Raw genomic sequence first — 18,722 nt, forward strand, 5'->3', positions numbered from 1 at the left:
AGTTAACAGCTTAATGAGTCTTAGGTGGGATATTTTGGTTTATTGGAAAACAGCACCCTCGTGGCTGCCCTACTTTTCAGTGTGTGAGCTCTTAGTATTAATAATTGGTCTTCAAGCCTAACATGATGGAACTATAGCAAAAGGCTTTTTGTTTCTTTTATGCCATCGAAAATGTAGCACAGGGTCAGTGCAAGGAGCCTGGAACAGATAGATGTGGGGTTCAAATCCTGGCTCTGTCTTTTAGTGGCTGTGAGACTTGGTTGAAATATTCGGCCTCTTATTCTTGGCCCTGGTCTCTCAAATAGAAGCACTGGTACCACCTTCATGGGTAGTGGGAGGATTATATAATCTTAGGATCTGGCAGGTGGTAAGTGCTTCTCAAATGTTAGATCTCTTTGTTATAAAATCTAATCAGGCTCTTCCCTAATTGTGACCCTTTCCCTGAAGTCCAGATGAGTGATACTAGATGAGTGATACTAGATGAGTGATACTAGAGCTCTTACGTTCCCCTTCTTGGGCACAGCTCCTGAGCTTCCCAAATCCCTTGCTTTCCTATGTAGCCATATGTTGCAGTGACATTCTCTATTGTCTCTGTGTTTTCCAAAAAGAAGGACCACTTTGGCATGGTGGCCCAGCAGCATTTGAAAAGTGGGTTCTCTAATGGCTATGTATTTGGTGAATAGCCCTCTAGGGCCTTTTAAGTGTCCCGATGGGCAGGGTAGGCAGAGGGCACTGCAAGTGGCAGGCTGTGGGCATGCAGTTCAGCCTTTGGGCTGGTGCAGTCTTCTGCCTTCTTGGAACAGGAAGCTTCATTCTTTCATTCAACAGATTTTCAGCTCCTGGTGGTTGGTGCAGTTGATGAACCGTGGGGAGTTTTCTTTTGTTGAATAATGGCATTCCAGGTACAGAGATGGTTCTCAGGGTAGGGGGTCTGTTATCTCTCTAGTATAGAAGGAGCTCATTTTGCCCTGGCAGATACTGGTTCCTGGAGAGGGAGGGGTCCATTGGTCTGGGAGGTGGAGGAGCAGGAGTGGGACTTTAGGCAGTAGTAGTGTTTTCCACTATTTTCCCATCATCTCAGAAGGTTTTTTTTTTTTTTTTTTTAATCAATGGTTGTCATCCCTCTCACCCATTAACTCTTTGTCAGCACTACTTACCGACCCTTTTCCATTCTGGTCTGGATACTTGTAGCCAACTGGAGACTTGAACATGGATGGAGACTTACTACATGGCCGGCACCCTGCTTCATTCACTTTTCTCTATTTAGTCCTTACAAAGGCCTTGCGCGTGTTTCTACAGGAGAAAACGCAGGTGGAGTGAAAAAGTGACTTATGGTGCCTCTTTTCCACCATGAGGATCCCCCAGGCCCTCAGCACCCTGCTTTGACCCAGTCTATCCTGGGCCTTCTGTACTTGTTTCTGGAATGAATGAGTCACCTAAAAGGTCCAGTGCAAGGGAATGCAGGTTACAACTTTCAGCATTGCCCCATGAGCTTTGTGGCTGAAGTAAATTAGGTAGCATCAAACTTAATAGAAACCAGGCCAAGGGCCCAGGAGACAAAGGTTCTTCATGGCCTCAGCTCTTCCAGGCCCTCCTAGCTGTGTTGTATGGGGCTGGGGGCTTTGCTGAAAAGAGGTCTGGGAGGGGCCTGGAGTGGGTTCCCAGGGTGGGTGGGGTATGTGCCCTAGAGGGGTGGGGGAGGGCTGCCAGGATATCTTTTCTTTCATTGGCTGGGTGGCCCTGCCCTCCTCCCCCTCCCTCTCCTGGAACATTCCAGACATTCCAGACAAACTGCCTGACATTGCTTTCAGGATATGGATTAACATCCCAGCAGAGATTTGATTTCACTACTACCACCCCTCCCGTTCCCCCTCCCGGCCCTGAAAAAAAAAGTTTCTAAAACAGTTTGAAGAGGGACGTATTGACCTTTGGCCTAAGCTTATAGCAAGGGATAGTCTTGAAAGAGCTTACTTTAAATTAGGCTCCTGCAGTTGGGTTACATTAGGTCCTTATTGGCTTGAACACCCAGGCAGGCAGTCCCCAACTCCTTGCCCTTCATCCTATACTGTTAAGGGAGGCATCATGGGTCTGGGATGTCCCTGTTATCTTGTTAAGCTAAATCAGTTCTCTCCATCATAAAATGGTGTAGTCATTTTATTTCTCCAGTTCTCTGGCAGCTTGAAAATAGTCTGTCCATCTGGTCATCAAAAGACTTACTGGAAATTGCTCACTTGGGCAGATGTGGGGCTTCCTCTTGGCCAGTGGATTGAATCACAGGTTGGCCTGATAGAATCTGAGAACATGGAACTGCATTTGTTTCTGATCTTCACTGTTTTGTCTTGCTGTAATTAAGTGAAGTTCGTGAACTAACCAAAGTAGAATGCCACAAAGAATCTCTTCTCCTATTCTCCTTTCCACAAGTTATTTCATTTCAGAAAGGGATGTTCATTAGTATATTTTGTGGATAAAAATTTCCTATCAGAATTGCAGAGCTAGAAGGGATCTTAGAGAAGAGAGCCTTCTGTTTGCACCTTGTATCTGGGGAGACTGGTGAATGGTGTAAGCAGGACCAGGATAGCCAAAGTGGACACAATTTACAATTAGAATTTCAGCATCCCTTTCTCAGCTGAACAAGAGCTGGCCCAGTGCCTTTTGCATATGGTCCCCATTGCACATCCTGCAGGGTACTGGGGCTTGAGGCTAAGAGGTTTGATCAACCAACATCCCAATGGAGAGAGTTTAAGGGCTTGAACTGGACTCTGGCTTTCTAGTCCAACTTTCCTCCAAACTGCGACAATTTTGTTGGACCTTGTTCTTGAACTAAGACTTTATGATCGATGATATCCAAAGACCTAAATGACAATTGACTAACACATCAAGCCAATTTAAATGTCTCAAACTCAGAGATTAGGGTATTGATTTGAGTGGTAAGCAATTGCCCTGGGACGCAACCCTGAACCTGAAAGCTTTCCTCAGGGAAAATGGACATTTTTAAGAGGAATTTGAAAGATGTGATGGAGGGGGAACCATTGTTTAGGAGAGGGAACTGGGAGAGGGGGAAGGTGGTACTAAGGCCTAGCAGCGCAGCCACCTTAGTATTCACAGATGCATCTATTGTTACAGCATAAGTACTTACTTCAAACCTTTTGCTAAGCTCTTTACAAATATCTAACACCACCTACCACCTGTGAATAGGTATTATCCCTGCTTTACAGGGGAGGAAACTGGGCCTCAAAGAAGTTAAATAATCTTTTCAACATCAGTGCTAATAAGTGGTTTAAATCCATATCCCTGCCAAGGGCTTAACCTGGTTATTATCTGCTGTAATTTGTTTGCATATATTGTCTACCCTAGAACCTGGTGAGCACCTCAGGCCAAGCATTTTGTGTTTGGTTCATTTCTGTGCCCCAAGCCTCTTGAATAAAATAGAGCATGAAGCAGGTACCATTTAGAGAGTTGTTAGATTAATTAAATTTGTCTTATTTAGCGTGGCATTGTAGTGGCTGGTTCTGATGACAAGAATGGAGTGAGAACACTAAAGTAGTAACAAAACAGTTGTGACTTTTTAGGGAATTTTGTTACCTAACTGCTCCTAGCATTTGATTCTGCATCAGGGATGCTTAACCAGTGAGCCACATCCTCAACCTTCTTATTTTTTATTTTGAGAAAGGGACTTGCTAAGTTGCTGAGGGTCTCACTAAATTGCTGGGGTTAGACTTGAACCTGTGATCCTTCTGCCTCAGCCTCCTGAGCCCCCTGGGAGTACAGGAATTCACCACTGTTCCCAAGCTGTCTGTGGTATAATTTGGTCTAATTTGAGACAACCCCATCTCCAAGCTGCATTACTGAAAAGTTACTGTAAGATTTCATTTTGGTGACCAGAAGGAGCGAGGTAAAAACTAGGACAAAGATTAGAAACTACTACTAGTTCACAGGGTCTTAGTTAAAACTCCCAGAGCTTTCTCTGACTCATTTTTGTTTTATTTCAGGAGTCGAAAAATCCAGATACGAAATATTCCACCTCAGCTCCGATGGGAAGTAAGTGGTTGGGGTGGGGTCAGGTGGCAGCATGTCTGGGTTGGCTTGAATTTAAAGGAGGAGTCTCTGGGGTTGGTTGGGTCTCCTTCATCTTGGATTCCAACTTTGGGCTATTTCTAAGGCTAGAGACATTAAGAAGGTGGGAAGGGTGTTCTCTAAACTTGGTGATGGTAGGAGTTGATAGGGCCCCAGGTAGTTGGATGTGCTTCCAAAAAAGCTTTCAAGGCAGAGCTTCAGTACATCCCTTCAAAGATACTCTCTGCCACCATTATTGTTACAAGGCAGTAATACCCAGTCCTTGTCTATGGCTCTGCCTGTGCCCTGGCCTTTTGGGGTGAGTGGGATCCTGGCTTGGATTCTCACCCTTCTCTCTGTCTTCTCACCTTCTCCGTCTTCCTAGGTACTGGATAGTCTGCTGGCTCAGTATGGAACAGTAGAGAACTGTGAGCAAGGTAAGATGGATCAGGGTGAGAAGTGGGTGTCTGAGGAGTTGGGGACCTGCTCTGATTGCTATTCCGAGATAAAATAAATACACCAGGAAGATCCAGGAAGATCCAGATAGAATGGGATGTAGAGGGAGATTGGCTGGCATGGGGACTAGGAAACCAAGCCCCCTTTTAGCTCTACCACTTATTCCTGGACCCAGGTTTTTTCTTCTGTCTTCTGTCTATTTATCTAATCTATTTTCTGCTGGGGTTTTTGGGGATTGAACCCAAGGGCATTTTACTACCCAGCATTTTTTTTTTTTTTTTTTTTTAGACTGGGTCTTGCTAAGTTTCTGAGGCTGGTCTCAAACTTGTGATCCTCCTGCCTAGCCTTCTGAGTTTCTCGGGTTACAAGAGGGTACCACCTTGCCTGCTTGCAGCCTTTTTATTTTAAAAGTTTTTTAAACTTTCACAGGTGGCCCATGCCTGTAATTCCAGCCTCTTGTTGGGAGGCTGAAGCAGAAGGATCACAAGTTTTAGGGCTTTCTCTGCAGTTTAGTGAGGCTCTAAGCATCTTAGTGAGACCCTGTCTCAAAATGAAAAATAAAAAGGGCTGGGGATGAGGCTCAGTGGTAAAGTGTCTCTGGGATCAATGCCCAGTACTTCCCTACCCCTCACCCCCACACCCCCTTTTTTTGGTAGTTTTCCCCATCTTTGGGTTATGGCTGAAATAATTAATTGGTCATTTCTCTTCAGAAGCTCTTATAGCTACATGTCTTTGGTCATTTTTTCTTTATTTTTATTTTTCTGGTACCAGGGATCAAACCCATCTCATATATCTGTTCAAGCATGTGCTTGGCTCCAAGTAGATTTTTTTAAAAAAATATATTTTTTTAATATTTATTTTTTAGGTGTAGATGAACACAACACAATGCCTTTATTTTTATGTGGTGCTGAGGATCGAACCTGGGTCTCGCTGGTGCTAGGCGAGCACTCTACCACTGAGCCACAATCCCAGCCCCTTAAAAATATTTTTCCCTTAGTTGTTGAAAGATCTTTATTTTATTTATTTATACATGGTGCTGAGAATCGAACCCAGAGCCTCACACATCACATGCAAGGCAAGTACACTACCACTGAGCCACAGTTCCAGCCCTCCAAGTAGATTTTTAAATGCCAAGTCACTGGGATTGCAGGCTTGTGCCACTGTACTCAGCATCTTGAGGTGTTTAGATAGAGAAATACTGGTTTTGGTCACTTTGAGATTTAAATATTGGTTTCCGTATTCTTTGTGGAAAGGGGAAAGCTAAAAGTGATTATAACTGGTTATAATCACTTAGCTTATAACTGTTGTTTGCCTCTCTGGAATGTATACTCCATGAATGCAGAGGTTCCTTTCTGTTAAGTCAGAATGTCCCTCACCATTGAGTTGGGAAAACATTGCTGAAGGCCAGAGGGGTTTAGAGGGATTTGCACTGATCTTTTATGACCTTATCAGGGTCCAGAGGGCAGAGGCTTCATTTATCTAGTCAGTACCACACACAGGGATGAGCTGGCCTTAGAAGAACCAAATTTACAGGCACTGGTGTAAAAGACGGAAGGTTAAAAAAGCATGGGGGGAAAAGGAAAGCCAAAAGATTGACTTTGATGGGATTCATGGCCAGTGTTCTGAGGCTATGATGACCCACTGTGTCTAGTTCACTGCTAAGATGTTAGAATACTCCAGGCAGGAGATCTTCTCCTGGAAAAGATGCAGACAGATTTTCTTCTAAACTCCACAACATCCACTCCTGTTCATCCATGTAGCTGTATATTCATACACTTTGAGTGTGTCCTTGGGGATTTGTAGGATTCTAGAATGGATTTGGGTGTTCCCCAGCCATATCTTAACAGACCTTGGGATGTTTACTTCTTTGAATTGCTAATCTCACTCTGTGCGTTGATTTTTAACTAGTTTAACTTTCCACGGGTAAATCTGTCTCCCAGATCCAGGTGTGAGTGTACGTTGCGGGTGGGGGTTTGCCATTCTGCATAGCTGCTGATGTGGGGGCCATACCGTTTGTATTCCTGCTTTTTGGAGAGGAGGAATGCAAGGAAGTTAGTTTGAACTTTCCAGTATTTCTGGTGGAAGGGGCCTCAGGCAGAAACTTGATCATTTAGTGGAGTCTTTCATAACCTCCAGTAGCTAGCTGGATGTTTTCTTGACCTCAAAACCTGGTAAACTCGGCTGGGGGCGGTTTATCTGTAGGGATTGCAGATATCACCTTGATAACCCTGTCCTGTTGTCTTTGCAGTGAACACTGAGAGTGAGACAGCAGTGGTGAACGTAACCTATTCCAACCGGGAGCAGACCAGGCAGTAAGTGGGGTGTCTTTGTGGGGCAGTGGTTATCTGATCCCTCGGACTAGACAGTTCAACAGGTCTGGGTAAAGTGTTCAGCTAGCTATGTGGGAAATCCCAGGCAGGCTAGGGTCTTAGTTGTGTTTCTCAATATTGACTTGATCAACTTCAGATGACCTCCTCAGGGATCTCAAAGGTTCAGGCAGTCTTTAGGATTGATCGCAAAAATACATAGAAGGAAGGAACCTGAAGCCCTCCAGGAAAGGTGGGCAGTCTGGGAGAAGCCCTTGGCTCTGATTAGGTTACTGGTTCCCAGGGAAATGTGGGATTCTTTGTTGAAGGCGTCACCAAGTGGTGAATAGGGGAAATGCTGGACTCAAAGGTTGTGACAGTGATATCCTACCTCACATTTGATTGTCCTGATAGTCAGGAGGCTGCCTCCTTAAAGCTTTTTTGTAGGATTTTTTCAGTCCCATCACAACCACAATTTCTAGCTCCTTAGCATGGTTGAGCAGTTATACTTCTCAAGCATTTATACTTCTCAACCATTGTTACAGATCGCATTTTTTTTTTTTTTAAACTGGTAACAAGCTGGGGTTTTGTGTGTCAGGATGTTGGTATCACGTCTGGGTGTGGTGGCACACTTCTATATAATCCCAGCAACTTGGGAGACTGAAGCAAGAGAATCATGGGTTCAAAGTCAGCTTCAGCAACATAGCAACTCAGTGGGACCTGTGTCTTGGGTTACCTTTTACCAGAAAATCACAAATATTCTGTTAATATACTTAAGAAAGCATCTTGGGGCTGGGGATGTGGCTCAAGCGGTAGCGCGCTCTCCTGGCACGCGTGCGGCCCGGGTTCGAGCCTCAGCACCGCATACAAACAAAGATGTTGTGTCCGCTGAGAACTAAAAAATAAATATTAAAAATTCTCTCTCTCTCTCTCTCTCTCTCTCTCTCTCTCTCTCTCTCTCTCCTCTCTCACTCTCTCTTTAAAAAAGAAAAAAAAAAGAAAGCATCTTTGTTATAGATTGACATCAAAATGTGATTTCTACTAATGGGTTTTACACCAAATTTTCTTAACTACTGAAGGTGGCAGACTTGGTGTAAAAAAAAAAAAGCCTCTTATTTTATCATGTGCTTTCACATGTGATTCTTGCATGCATCCTGTAAGACATATCATTTTGACTGAAATTGAAAAGCTGATATTAAATTGAGCAAGAGACCCAAAATAACCATGACAGTCTTGAGGTTGAACTTACACATTTTAAAACTTACTTCAAAGCTGCAATAATCAAATGAGTTATGTGCAGGAGAATAGACATAGATCGATGGAATCTAGAAATAAACATTTAGGTTGAGAATCAACCATTGTCTTTTTTTAAAAAGAGGTGCTATAAAAATTCACTGGGAAATTAGTCTTTATAAGGAATTTGATATACATAGACATACATAGGGTAATTTGATATACATAGACAAAAACACGAATTTGGGCCATCGCTTGCCCTTTATGTACAAAGTGACTCTGAATGGGTCACAGTTATAAGATAGACAGGGCAGGCAACAACCTCCATTTTGCAGCTGATGAGACTTAGGTCTAGACTAGGTAGGGTGTGGACTAGGTTATAAATTACCTAGTGCACAAACCAGTAGTGTCTTAACTCATTTGAGTATCTTCACTTATTGGGATAAGCCAGGACAGGATTAACACATTTTTAAGCCTTGGCTTCATCATCTATAATATCAAGATTTTGTAGTAGTTAGTACTTGGTTTCCTCATCCTCTGGTAGGAGTCCCATCAGCTTTGTCAAGTCACTTCACATGTGGTTCTTTTTTTTTTTAAAGAGAGAGTGAGAGAGAGAATTTGTTTTTAATATTTATTTTTTAGTTTTTGGTAGACACAACATCTTTGTTTGTATGTGGTGCTGAGGATCGAACCCGGGCCGCACGCATGCCAGGCAAGCACGCTACCACTTGAGCCACATCCCCAGCCCCACATGTGGTTCTTTTTTAAACTATGACTTGGTTTTCCTCCTAAGCCTGGTAACACTGTATGTTCTCTTGTACTGGAAGCCACTTCTCTGATAGTGTAAATGGAAGGCCATCCCATCGAAATATCTATATTTATTCTTTTGATGTCTTTTATCATGTAAGCTGGAAGGCTTTCTTAAACAGTAGATGGGGGTGGTAGGAGGTGGTTACCTTCCTTTCCTCGCTGTGTTCCATGTTGTAACTGGGTAGAATGCTATTGAATAAGGAGGGCTCCTGGTGTGATTGGCAATAGGTTGGAGTGACCAGTGGATTTCCCCTCTATTCCCAGAGCCATCATGAAGCTGAACGGCCACCAATTGGAGAATCATGCCCTGAAGGTCTCCTACATTCCTGATGAGCAGATAGCTCAGGGTCCTGAGAATGGGCGCCGAGGAGGCTTTGGCTCCCGTGGTCAGCCCCGCCAGGGCTCCCCTGTGGCAACAGGGGCCCCAGCCAAGCAGCAGCAGGTGGACATCCCCCTTCGGCTCCTGGTGCCCACCCAATATGTGGGTGCCATCATCGGCAAGGAGGGTGCCACTATCCGTAACATCACAAAACAAACACAGTCTAAGTGAGTCTGTTTGCTGGGGACAGAGGCTAGGTGCGGGAACTCCCTCTTTCCTCGGGAGGCCTCCTGGAAGCACCCTGGGGCATTAACATTTTCCTCTTAAAGTTGCTTGGGATACTTATGGGTCACTTGCTTCCAGTCCTGCCTCCTGGGTTAGCGTGGGCAGATGGCAGGGGACAAGGGATCTGGGGTATACCACTGGTGATAGTGACTGGGTTCTGCACTCTTAGTAAGAAGGGTTCTATATAGTTTCACAGAAAGTCTCAAGCAAATGCCAGTGTAATGAGTCAGTCGCTCTTTGATGCTTATGCCTTCATGACCACTTGGTGGCCACAGGCCTGGTCAAACCTGGCTAAAGATAGAGCCATACGATATGGGCTATAATTATCCCCCATCTCACATTTCCATAAATTACCACCTTTCTCTAGTTTTCATAGCTGATCAGTGTGCTCTGTGGGAAAGAAAAGGTCACATTATTCCGTTATTCATAATAAATCCCGTTTTTCCTTACTTTTTGTTGGTACAATGTACCTTATCATTCCTTCAAGGGGGACATACAGAATTCAAGGAGAAATGCAGCTTTATTAGCCTGTCCTGGTAACCCCACCCTGGCATCAGTGCTGTAGATGACATACTTGTCCCTTGGCACCTGCTGAGAGAGTCAGAATAACAGCCTGACCACATTTCCCTGGCCCTTCTCAGTTCTGTACCTGACTGGCCTTGTTGGAAGAAGAGCATGTTCTTTGCTTTTGATGGATTGAGGTGGGGGAGCCTAAGGACCACTGTCACTGGGGAAAACTAACTGGCTTTGTCCTTGTGGTCAGGATTGATGTGCATAGGAAGGAGAATGCAGGTGCAGCGGAAAAGGCCATCAGCGTCCACTCGACCCCCGAGGGCTGCTCCTCAGCCTGTAAGATGATTTTGGAGATCATGCATAAGGAGGCAAAGGACACCAAAACGTAAGGCTCCAGCTTTTCTTGGCTTCAGAGAATGCTAACTTACTGCTCACACACACTTTCTTGTCCCTATAACTTTTTTTTTGGTGTGTGGTACTGTGATTAGAACCCAAGGGAGGCCTCCTCATATGTCAGATAAGTGCTCTGTCCCTGAGTCCAAATCTTCAGTTTCCAGCAACACTTTTTTGGGGGGTACTGGGTGTTGGGCTCAGGGCCACTCCACCACTGAGCCACATCCCCAGCCCTATTTTGTATTTTAGAGACAGGGTCTCACTGAGTTGTAAGCGCCTTGCTGAATTGCTGAGGCTGGCTTTGATCCTCCTGCCTTTCAGCCTCCTGCGTTTGTTGCTGGGATTACAGGTGTGTGCCACCGTGCCAGCCCCCAGCCCTGCTTTATAAATTTTATTTTTGAGACATGTTCTCTCTAAGTTACTTAGGACCTCAATAAATTCTTACTAAGTTGCCCAGGCTGCACTTGAATTTTTGAGCTCAATTAGTTCTCCTTCCTCAGCCTCCTAAGTAAGTGGGATTGTAGGCTGGTACCATTATTTCTGGCTTAACAATATCAATTTAAAAAAAATTTTTTTTAGTTGAACTTGAACACAATAACTTTATTTTATTCATCTATTTTTATGCGGTGCTGAGGATGGAACCCATTGTCGCGCATGTGCTAGGCAAGCGCTCTACTGGTGAGCCAACCCTAGCACTTAATGATATCTATTTTTAAAGCATACATTTTGAGTTTTATTATTTATATGTATTATACCAATTAAAACCATCATCACAGTTAACATAAAGCCTTTGCCCCCAACTTCCTTTGTGCTCTGTCCTCCTCTTCCAATTCTCTATTCCTAAGCAACCACTGACCTGCTGATTTTTATAACCTTCCAACACCTTTTGTCTTGTGGCTTGTCCTGGAAGCCCCATATTGGGAGTGACATGATGACCACCACCAAAAGAACTCTTGACCTCTGCTTCTTCCCCAGGGCTGATGAAGTCCCACTAAAGATCCTGGCCCATAATAACTTTGTGGGACGTCTCATTGGCAAGGAAGGGCGGAACCTGAAGAAGGTGGAGCAGGACACAGAGACGAAAATCACCATCTCCTCGTAAGGCAGCCCCCACTTCCCTGTTTATGTGGAGGCCTGCTGTCCCCATAAGAATTTGTGGTGGGCAGCCTCCCTGGAAGAACCAGTTAAGGGGTGGATGGGTGGATTACCTTTATGCAAGTACCAAGTCTCCTCATTCCTTCAGTTACTAGCCTGTGGGCAGTGTAACTGCTATCTTCTTAAAAACCATTGCCTCCAGCCATGTTGGAGACTTAACAGGTTGGGGCCAGGTTCTAGGCTTGGCTGGGGTTGGCTGGTGACTGGAACCTGCCCAGGATTGGCTCCCCTCTGGCAGAAGGGTATCAGTGGAGCAATCTCATCTCCCTGTACCTCTGTCTCTGACCTGGTTACAAAATCAGGGCCCCGAAGGCTGGAATTGGAGAATTACTTGCCATAAGTCACACCGATTACAGAAGTGGGGAACCTGGGACTTGGATGGTCTCTGGGTCTTATCCCCTGCCAGGTCCTGGGCTGCTAGTGAAAGCCTGAGACCACCCTGTTTTTTCTCCAGGCTGCAGGACCTCACCCTCTACAACCCGGAGAGAACCATCACCGTGAAGGGGGCCATTGAGAACTGCTGCAGGGCTGAGCAGGAAATCATGAAGAAAGTTCGGGAGGCTTATGAGAATGACGTGGCTGCCATGAGCGTGAGTATTAGGCCTTGCTCCTTTGTGTTCCCTTTCCTGGCCATGGACAGGAAGGTGACAGTCATATGCACCCTGTGCTGTTGGCGCAGTCTCTGGCTGGGCACAAATCACGAGTCTCCACACAGCTTGTAGATTCAAACAGCAATTCTTTATTCCCGAACTCACACCGGCCGTCTACAAACACGTTCTGGGGGAATCCACGTTCTCTGCCCAAATCCACTCCGTTCTCTGCCCAAATCCTCTCCTGCCTAAATCCACTCCGCATGGGCTTCTGTCTCCCAAATATACTGTCTGACCCTAAGCACTCAAGAGGAACTCAGCAGCAGGATACGCCCTATTCCAAAAGAGGAACACCCTAATCTCCTATTACTAAACCGCCCTATTCTAAAGGGGAAACACCCTACTCTCCTATTATGCTAAACTGCCCTATTCTAAAGGGGGAACACCCTAAACACGGATCCTGCCCTGGTCCTTGAGCAAGGTCACCTTTCAGAAGTCCTTCCACTAGACAGCATGGGAGTAAGCTGGCAAGGAATTTGTCATACCTACTTGGCTGATGGCTCCCAGCATCCTGTAAGGCCTTGGAGCATCACTTTCTGTTTTTTGGACATGAACTCATCAGAAATGGCTCTCCCCCCCACCCCCCCACCCCCGCCATGCTGGGAATGAAATCCAGGCAAGGAAGGGCAGAACCTGAAGCAAGCACTCTACCACTGAGCAACATTTTCAGCCTCAGAAATAACTTCACCACATTTAATTAACAGGGACTTTTCATCTGTTTCCTAGATTGGCGTGGAGAATCCAGTCTTGAGTATCACAGATTCCTATAGTTGAGATTCAGTCTTGGGCTAGGTGGCTATGAATGAACCTCCTGTAAACTTTGTGGTTATGTGCACTTTAGTGGAGAGAGGGTTTGATGTTTTTCATCTGATTTTTAAAAGAGTGCAGGCAGGTGCAGTGACCTATAATCCCAGTGACTTGGGATGCTGAGTCAGGAGGATCACAAGCTCAAGAGCAGCCTCAGCAACTTAGGGATGTTCTACTTGTCAAAATTTAAAAAAGAGGCGGAGAATGTAGCTTTGTGGTTCATTGCCCCTGGGTTAAATCCCCAGTACAGAGAAAAAAGAAAATGTAGGTGGAAGTGGTATATGACAGAACCATGAGTTCTAGAAGTCAGGGGGAGCTCTGTTGCCCTGCTGAACATTAGATTACTGCATTATGAGTCTGGTCTGTCTCCACTAGAGTGGGTGAACCCACCATAGAGGAAGAGCCACTGACATCCAGGGCTGCTTGGCTCTTCGGGTTGGAGGTGCTGGCTCTTAGTCCAGTGAGGACATGACCTCACTAACAATTCCACAGGTGTGTAGTGTGAGAATACAGGAAAACCACGAGGACAGGCAGGTTTTTATGCAAAAGCATGTAGTTCTCAAGGTTTTGGCCCACTTCCTCTGGAGTTGTTTGACCTTTACCAGCCAGGGCCACAGGCAAGGGACCACTGGGCTCTCTCAGCTGACCTGCTCCCTACCTTCTTTCCCCAGCTGCAGTCTCACCTCATCCCTGGCCTTAACTTAGCCGCCGTCGGGCTTTTCCCAGCCTCGTCCAGTGCAGTCCCGCCACCTCCCAGCAGTGTTACTGGTGCTGCTCCCTACAGTTCCTTTATGGTAAGTGGAAGGTCTTATCTCAGGGACCCCAGTCTTGTGGGTGGTCTACCTTAAGAGGCCCAACTCCCTGTGCTCAGGAGAAGGATGGGAGGTCTCTTAGATAGCCCTCCTCTGCATTGCTCCCAGCCTTGGGCTCTGACTCCAGAATGCTAACTGCCGAGCCCAGCAGAACTTGCTACCCGGGTGCTCAACACTTTTACTCAGCCTCTCACCTTTGGGCCTGCTGTGCTTAGGATGAGCTAAAGGCTCATGCATGCATCAGCAGCACAGAGGTACTGCTGGGTACCTGTACTTCCTCTTCCTTGAGGCTGCAAGGCAGGGGAATAGAGGAACCCCCTGGGTCCCCCCCTCAGGCCCTTGGTAAGAAGTCCTTGTCCTACAGCAGGCTCCAGAGCAGGAGATGGTGCAGGTGTTCATTCCTGCCCAGGCGGTGGGTGCCATCATCGGCAAGAAGGGACAGCACATCAAGCAACTTTCCAGATTTGCCAGTGCCTCCATCAAGGTGATTTGCTCTGTGTTCCTCCAGTTCCTGGGATGTTTGTTCCAGATTCCCATATGCTGTGGAGAAATCTGCATCTCTAGTTAGGGATCTGTGCCGCCAGCCCCCCTCCCCCCACTGCAATCTTCTTTACTTTTTTTTAGTTGTAGATGGACACAATAACTTTATTTTTAATTTTGATTTTTAAAATTTTTTTGTAGTTGTATATGTCTTTATTTTGTTTGTTTATTTTTATGTGGTGCTGAGGATCGAACTCTGTGCCTCACGCATGCCAGGGGAGCGCTCTTCCACTGAGCCACAACCTCTCCCAATTTGCTGTGTCCTTTGTGGCCTGAATTCAGTGCTTCTGGGTTTTCAGACTGGATAGAAGGCAGGACTTCAGTGTGGAAAGAGCCTGGGTTCTGCCACAGAGTGTTTTGGGTTCCAGTTCCAGGCCCACCCTGTAGCCGCACAGTGACCTCCCTTTTCTCATCAGTACACAAGGAAACCATACAGTTAGAACCCCCGGCTCACTCTGCTACAGTAACACTAAATGAATTTTATTTGTCTTTTACCTTCCCTGGATATGGAGTAGAGGGGAGAGAAGGAGAATGTGTCCTCATGAAGCAAAGGTGCTATTTCACAAACCCATATTCCAAGTGATGAGTGGTCTTTGAATCTTTGGGGAGAAGCTGTGATTGTTCCCCTGTGGAGGTGCAGTCACTGCCCTTCTGCCATTGGTCATCTCACCTTGTGTCTCTGCCTCAGCAGTTTACAGTGAAACTCCACTACAGGCCGAGTGGGGAGGGCCAGGAAAACTTAATGAGAAAATGTCACCAAGCAGGACCTTGTAACTGACCACCTGTGTCCTTGTCACAGTTTGGGTGCACCTGGGTGCACCTGGGCAGTGACTTAGGCTTCAGGTTCTTCCCTTTCCCAGTTCTCAGCATGGACAGTGGAAGCGAGTGTGGTAGGGAAGGGATCCGGAGGATGTAGAGATGGTAGGTGTCTCCCTCTAGAAGGTCTCTCTTTGCTGTTTGGTTTTTTAGATTGCTCCACCGGAAACACCTGACTCCAAAGTTCGAATGGTTATCATCACTGGACCCCCAGAGGCCCAATTCAAGGTTTGGGTTTATATTGTTTTTCCAAACTGATTTACAGGGGGAATTTAGGTTGGGAACCTGATGTGTGCAGGAGAAAGCCTGGAGCAGCTTCTGATAGCTGTCCCATTCTTGTCACATCTTTCACTCTTTCCAGCAGGATGCTGCTTTCAAAGTGGCATTGAACTTCTTTTTCATGTCAACTTCTACTTCCCCCTTCACTTCCTGCAGGTTCATACAGGAATTAGAGAGGAATGAAATCTGAGGTCTTGGCATTTGATGCCAATTCCCTAGTGTCTACCATATCTGTAGATTGTTGAGCTTGTGATCAGAAGGCCAGAGGTGATGATTAGCTTAACCTGACCTACATCAGGATGGAGAACTGGGACAGCTTTCTAGGCCCAGGCAGGGCTGCCCTCTGCTTGACTTGATGATTTGCCATTAAAGGCCTTGGTGTGCTAGTCTCGCCACATCCAAATAAATGCAGTCCTCCCAGGTCTTATAGGTCTGCTTTGGAGCTGGTGAGTTACAGTCTTCCTAGACGTATTTATTCAGTTACTCACAATTCGTAATAATGCTCCAGGATCTGCAGTGTTGAAGCTAGGCGGAGGGGACCTTGACTGGTGTCCGAATGGGGCCTTTCACACCACCTGCCAAAGAGCGGAAAAGGACAGACTGGAGTGTGGGGTTAAATTCGGTGTTTACCACTCTTCACTTTAGTCACAGATATATGACCTGCTGATTACAATGACCTCCTCTCCCCAGGCTCAGGGGAGAATATATGGAAAACTCAAGGAAGAGAACTTCTTTGGCCCTAAGGAAGAAGTAAAGCTGGAGACACATATCCGGGTGCCAGCCTCGGCCGCTGGCCGTGTCATTGGCAAAGGCGGCAAAACGGTGAGCCCTAAGGGCCAAGTTGAAGGCTTTGGGCTTTGGAGTCCAAACCCAACAGGGCCTCTCTGGCCTCCTGTTCCCCTGTTTTGCTCAGTTGCAGGACGCCCATTTGCCCTTCTGCTTGATTCTATTTCCACAAGTTCTATGCCTGACTCCTGTGGTGCTGAGGATCGAACCCAGGGTCTCACACACACTAGGCGAGCGCTCTTATCTCTTGCTCCAGTTCTATTTCCCCAAGTTCAATGCTTGAGCCCCTGGTGGTAGTCTTACTCCAGTCCCAACCATGCTTTTGTGTGTGTGTGGTGCTGGTGATGGAACCCAGGGTCTTGTGCATGCTAGGCAACTCCTCTACCTCTGAACTACACCCCAGCTCCCCACTCATGCTTTCTTGATAGCATCCTGAGCTCTTTTCTGGCCACCCCCAGGTGAATGAGTTGCAGAATCTGACAGCCGCTGAGGTGGTAGTGCCGAGGGACCAGACGCCTGATGAAAATGATCAAGTACCTCGGCCAACTCCACCTCAGCGGCTGTCAGATTCTGCAACTCATTCACCTGGGGGTGGCCAGGAAAAACAAAGAGCTCACGGATGCTATCCAAGAAAGCATGCCAGTGGGGAGCTGGGGCTGTAGTTCAGAGGTAGAGGAGTTGCCTAGCATGCACAAGACCCTGGTTCCTGATCTCCACACACCGCCCTCCCTGGTCTGGGTTGACATCCAATCTCAGCTTCAAACTTTACTGGGGCCTCAGCAAGGCAAGGAAAGGGTGACTGACAGCGTAGTTCAAAAAATCTGAAATGCTCTGCGTGTTAGCCCTAAGAGTAAGGACTCTGAGACCACTGAACACCGTTCCAGCAGGTTGTCACAATCCAAGGCAAAACTGCCCCCTTACCTCTGTGCATAGTTGGTGCAGCATTGAAAACTGAGTTCAGGCCCCACATAGCCTCTCTGCTTTGTTACCTGGATTAGCAGCCTACTCTGTTATAATTCTGGGAGAAGTATTGTTAAGGACCGCAGGAATAATAGCTAAAATTTGTGGGTACTTAAGAAACACACCCAGCATTGTATCATGGTTTTTGTGTATTAATTGATTTAATCCCTATAACAGTTTGATTTTACCAACAAGGAAATGAGGGTAGATTTAAGGATGTATACCACCAGGGTGTATTAAATACTGCAGCAGTTTCAGTTGATCTGCTTGAGGATTAAATGAAATACTTAAAACATCAGGCCCAGTCTGATGGAATCTGAACTTGTTACTAGTGAATTCCACATTTTTTCCCCAATGTAGAGCTACTTTCTCTTTAACCAAGAAACCAAGCACTCAATTTATGGAAAGGAAACATTCTGATACATTTGTAGACATGAATTCCATCTTGCAGTAGATTTCTCTTGCAAAACTTTATTCTATAAAGGATATTATTATTATAAAGGATATTATTCTATAAAGTAGGATACGCTAAAGGTAGGGGAAATCCTTTGGTATTTCAATCCAGTCCAGTCCACAATGGAGTTTATTTATTTGACTTGTTTTTTTTTTTTTTTTATTAAGCCACAGCCGGGCACTATGTTCGCTCCCTCTGGCATTATATGACTATTGGATTTGTGATGCTGTCTGCTAATTTATGACTGGACACCAGGAATGTACTTCTGGGTCGAAGCTCAAGTTGTTCCATTTCTAAGTTCAATATCATGACAAAGTGTTAGAACTTTGTCAAGTTCTAAATTCCGATTAATAGATTTCCGCTGTGTCTCCGCTCCCTTCTGTGCTCACCCTCTCCGTCCCCGCTTACTTTCTGTTTTGCCCAGAGGAGGCTCACTGGGAGGCAGAGAAACTTAAGGTCACCTAGATCCTCAAGTCTTCTACATATTCTAATAAGTCCTGGAACCCCTCCCCTTGTTGGTCCTCATCCCACTGGCTTGCCTGTTCTTGCTGCAGATGGCTCAGCGGAAGATCCGAGACATCCTGGCCCAAGTTAAGCAACAGCACCAGAAGGGACAGAGCAACCAAGCCCAAGCACGGAGGAAGTGACCAGCGCCTTCCCGTCCCGTTTGCTTCAGGATGCCGGGCAGAACTGGGGAGTGCGCTCTCCCGGCAGGCCTGAGAATGAGTGGGAATCAGGGACCTCGGGGCTGGGCTGGAGATCAGGTTTGCCCACTTGCTTGAAAAGGATGTTCTGGTGAGGAACCCTGATCTCTCCGTCCCAAACCCTTGACTGACCAGCCCAGCCAGGCCCACCACACCTTGGGGTGTCACCATTCAAATTCTAACTCAGGGTGCTTTTAAACGTGGATTGTTTAAGGAAGTTCTCCAAATCCCACCAAGAGGATGGTCCAGTCTCCGGTGGGGAAGAGAAATAAAGTTTCCTGCAGGTTTATAAAAACCTCAAAGGATGGTCTGTTTCTTGACCCAGAAATCTTTCTTTCTTTCCCCTTCTTGGTTAATTGATTGAAATAGACTTCCATCCTCATGCCCTGAC

At 46.1% G+C, this 18,722-nt stretch overlaps 1 protein-coding gene across 5 annotated transcripts in view; it reads left to right on the forward strand.

Moving 5' to 3' along the window:
- Igf2bp1 (insulin like growth factor 2 mRNA binding protein 1) overlaps positions 1 to 18,274 on the forward strand; it is a 39,086-nt gene extending 20,812 nt beyond the window's left edge. Inside the window, exons 3-15 of one of the 5 annotated variants that reach the window (XM_077110519.1) lie at positions 3,990 to 4,038; positions 4,439 to 4,490; positions 6,758 to 6,821; positions 9,123 to 9,404; positions 10,226 to 10,360; positions 11,344 to 11,466; positions 11,978 to 12,113; positions 13,652 to 13,774; positions 14,157 to 14,276; positions 15,302 to 15,376; positions 16,118 to 16,249; positions 16,672 to 16,747; positions 18,144 to 18,274. In XM_077110519.1, the coding sequence (XP_076966634.1) occupies positions 3,990 to 4,038; positions 4,439 to 4,490; positions 6,758 to 6,821; positions 9,123 to 9,404; positions 10,226 to 10,360; positions 11,344 to 11,466; positions 11,978 to 12,113; positions 13,652 to 13,774; positions 14,157 to 14,276; positions 15,302 to 15,376; positions 16,118 to 16,249; positions 16,672 to 16,747; positions 18,144 to 18,274 (1,498 nt within the window). Of the gene's footprint in view, positions 1 to 3,989; positions 4,039 to 4,438; positions 4,491 to 6,757; positions 6,822 to 9,122; positions 9,405 to 10,225; positions 10,361 to 11,343; positions 11,467 to 11,977; positions 12,114 to 13,651; positions 13,775 to 14,156; positions 14,277 to 15,301; positions 15,377 to 16,117; positions 16,250 to 16,671; positions 16,770 to 18,143 lie in introns of all 5 variants that reach the window. The other 4 variants (XM_077110521.1, XM_077110520.1, XM_077110522.1 and 1 more) reach the window with 4 other exon arrangements.
- The last annotated feature ends 448 nt before the right edge of the window (positions 18,275 to 18,722 follow it).

The sequence above is a fragment of the Callospermophilus lateralis genome, chromosome 11 (genome assembly GCF_048772815.1).
Source record: "Callospermophilus lateralis isolate mCalLat2 chromosome 11, mCalLat2.hap1, whole genome shotgun sequence".
Lineage (NCBI taxonomy): Eukaryota > Metazoa > Chordata > Mammalia > Rodentia > Sciuridae > Callospermophilus > Callospermophilus lateralis.